The 3,812-nt window shown below is 40.8% G+C and overlaps 1 protein-coding gene across 1 annotated transcript; it reads right to left on the minus strand.

The window, feature by feature from the left end:
* Positions 1-399: 399 nt before the first annotated feature.
* On the minus strand, positions 400-1,014 carry LOC122655386. The gene has a single exon (XM_043849584.1). It carries the CDS (start codon positions 1,012-1,014, stop codon positions 400-402), a length of 615 nt encoding a protein of 204 aa, XP_043705519.1.
* Positions 1,015-3,812: the final 2,798 nt, after the last annotated feature.

A 3,812-nucleotide genomic window follows, 5' to 3' on the forward strand; every position in this document is an offset into this window, starting at 1 on the left:
TATTGCCCTAGGGCAGAAAGTGTCGGTTAGTAGGCTGAATCTATGAAGGTGCACCTACTCTTTGGCGAGGACAATCCCTGGACACGTGTCCGATTTGATTGCATTCATAACATCGGATCGGACCATAGGGTCGCGGAATAGATGAGGAATTTATAGGCTGAGAGGATGCCTGGCTAGCTTGACTGGTAGTCGGACGACAAGGTTGTGCAGTTGTCATCGCATGAGTGGATTGACTGATCGTAGGTCGAGCAGCTTATGAAGTTTGTCCCGACTTAGGCTTACGGTATTGCATTGGAGTAGGGTTGTACACAGGTCCTTTGAATGACTTATTGGGCCAACCAAAATTTTGAAAAGTACTATGCCTCTTTCCCAATGTTTGTGACGTTGTCGTCTTTTTCTTCAACCGATCTTCCATAACTTCGCCTTTTGAACCATCTGAGCATAAGACTGTATATCTAGAATGGCCAACATGTCACTAATCTCGGGCTTAAGCCCCTTCTCAAACTTCTTTGATTTCCAAGCATCATTCCTCAAGTACTCAGGAGCAAAGTGAAATAAGTCCTTGAACTGTTGTTGATAGTCCAAGACTAATCTTGATCCTTGGGTGAGAGCTACATACTCCGCTTCCTTCTCATCCCTGAAGCTTTCTGGAAAGAAGTTTCTGAAGAAGGCTTCCTTAAACTGTTCCCAAGTGGGATTGGGATGAGTCACTTCCAGATTAGGCTTGGTTGATTTCCACCAAGCCGCGGCCTCGTCTTGTAGTTGAAAACCAGCACAGATCAGCTTTTGAGCATCCGTGCATTCCAATACCTCAAAAGTTCTTTCCATGGCGCATATCCATCGCTTGGGTTGTAGTGGGTTTGAGCTGATATTAGAGAACAAGGATGGTTGAAGCTTCTTGAATCTTTCCATCACTTTCGAGGTGGAGTTGTCTCGAGCATTTAGAGGCATAGGAGGAGGAAAATTTAGAACATAGTTGGGTTGCGGTGCTCCCCTTTGTTTCATAGCCGCCATTGATTATTCATGTTGGTCATCAGTTCATGTTGTTGTTATTGAATCTGTAATAGATGAGCCATGATGGTCATCGTGTCACCATTTGTCGCATCAAGAGGGGGTACGAAAGTAGGAGTAGGAGCAGGAACTGGAACTGGAATAGGAGGAACAATTTGAGGATTAGTCAGAGGAATAATTGGAGGATCCTTGGTTGCCAACGCTTGAGGGGCATCTGATACATTGGCAGGGGAGGCAGCAGTCCCATTGTTCCTCAGCTACGAATCCTTGGAGGATATTTCTGTTTCCTCTTGTTCCAGCCATGAGTGCCTTCAGATAGGATTGAGATATATATATAAATACTAGTACATCATGGATGTTCTATCTTTCAATCATGGTTTTCATCATATATGTTTGACCAATTTATCATGGGAATAATTATCATCAGATATAGAATCATTATTTGAAATATTACGTAAGGAGAAACTAACTCAACATATCAAAGAACTTCACTTATATAATATAAGATACCTGTTGTTTCTAAATGGCTAAACGTTGAAGTTCCGGTTCAAGATTGTCTGGCTATGTATATGGATGTGCATAAAGAAGGGACATCTCTCTCTCGACGGGGAAGAAGCTGCAATGGCACCTCACGAACTTCTTACTGGGGTAGCACCTATAGGCGCAAGTGTTTGGATGCAAGTGTTTTGTTCATATTCCTGCGCAGTTAAGAGAGAAATTATCCCCCAGGGCAACCACTTGTGTCTTTCTTGGAAATGCTCAGTTCGGGTATTTATGCTATGACGTGAAATCTAAGAGACTCGATGTATCCTTGAATGTTCTCTTTAATGAGATCGCCTCATATTTTCCTTAACCTAATTAATCAGCCCCGATGGAGAATGGTGATGGAGATGTATTGCGGCCTTCTCCTGTTCATCAACTCTAACCTCATTCTTCTGCAATTGATGTTACGGATCAGCCTCACTCTTCAGGCCAGCAGCTTTGCTCAACATCTTCTGCCGATTGTCTTATTCAGCTGACCTCAGAGGATTCCAGTCACCCGGCATGCTAGGCTGCCTTGCATCAATATGGATCAAATAATCCATTGGGTGTACATTCAGAGATGGATAAAATTGCTTCTTACCCTTATTTTTATGTAAAGGATCTATTAGGCCGGGTAGCTTTTGCTATCTTTTATTCCATTTGGATTTTTTATCCTCCTAATGTTTTGGGGCATCCCGACAATTATATACCTGCTAATCCGATGCCCACCCCGCCTCATATTGTGCCGGAATGGTATTTCCTACCGATCCATGCCATTCTTCGTAGTATACCTGACAAATCGGGAGGTGTAGCCGCAATAGCACCAATTTTTATATGTCTGTTGGCTTTACCTTTTTTTAAGAGTATATATGTGCGTAGTTCAAGTTTTTGCCCGATTCACCAAGGAATATTTTGGTTGCTTTTGGCGGATCGCTTATTACTAGGTTGGATCGGATGTCAACCTATGGAGGCACCTTTTGCTACTATTGGACAAATTCCTTCTTTCATTTTCTTCTTGTTCTTTGCCATAATGCCCATTCTCGGACAAGTTGGAAGAAGAATCCCTAATTCTTACACGGATGAGACTGAGCACACCTGATCAGTGAAAAATTCTGACACCAATCATTTACGAGTGAGTATTACAGCCAAAATTGACAAGCGGATGAGTTTTCTAGTTGGCTATGTTGATATTCGTACTTGACTTACAAGCTCGTGTAGTACTCGCCCCTATTTCTCCTAGGCTCGAGGAATTATTATTTGCCACTGTTCATTAATCATCTGAGAGTAACTGACTTGTTTTCTTGTTCTACTGACTTCATATAATTCTTCGTATTCTTCTAATGTTCTCCTTGCAACTTCAATAGTAATGTTAAGCCCAAATATCTCTCTCCTAAGCTGGCTTAGGTATCTCATGGAACTAAAAAGCCAGTTGTTTGAGTCTCTTCTTGGCAAAGTAAATTTCTTGATCAATATAATGTATGTCACTCCTCACTTCCTCGGCTTGAATAAGGTAGTATCCCCTGCCTACAACCCAACAAACATCAGCTCGTTCAATCCTTTCTAATTCCTCTTTAGCCTTAACTTTAATACCTTCAAGCCTTGCTATCCTTCTTCTCAATCTAGTAAACCAAATCATGTTGTTAGTAGATGTTTAAGCTCGGGTGGCATGTCCATTCCTGTTACAGGAGAGTCGGGTCTTAGTCAACTAAAGTAATTTCAAAGTAAGAATTTAAATCATGTAGTTCCAATCTGTTATTGCACATTTAATAATAAATTTTTTAATTATTTTTTTTTATTCCAAAAAAGAAATCTGACATAAAAGCTTATGCTTTGAATTTAATATATATATGTTATCGGCTTTTACACCAAACTAGTCTCCTATGGTGGTCTTCTATCCCCATTGTATTTATTTTATTTTAAATTCTTAATTTCTTGGCTGTAGACCTTATCCCTATTACTTCCATTGCTTGTGACTGTAGATAGAGCATCTAGCTTTGATACCAAGCTTTGTCACACCCCGAAACCATCCCCTAGGAGGATCTGATGGTTAACCCGAATACCCAAAGTATTCGAAGACCTCCAGGATCCAGATGCAGTATTTACACGTCACAAGCACAACACCATATCAAGATAGAGATTCTTTCATTGTTTAGAGTGCGCAGAAAGGAAATATTTAGAAGTTATACACCCATTGTCTACCTTCCTGTTTTTCCCCCAAACTACCTGAATTTACAGTGATCAAACCATCAGGCCAGTAACTAACATCTAGAAAGATGTAC

Source organism: Telopea speciosissima, chromosome 3 (assembly GCF_018873765.1).
Source record: "Telopea speciosissima isolate NSW1024214 ecotype Mountain lineage chromosome 3, Tspe_v1, whole genome shotgun sequence".
Taxonomy (NCBI): Eukaryota; Viridiplantae; Streptophyta; class Magnoliopsida; order Proteales; family Proteaceae; genus Telopea; species Telopea speciosissima.

Coding starts and splice junctions, on each gene's coding strand:
- LOC122655386 (XM_043849584.1), bottom strand. CDS start 1,014: ATGGCGGCTATGAAACAAAGGGGAGCACCGCAACCCAACTATGTTCTA.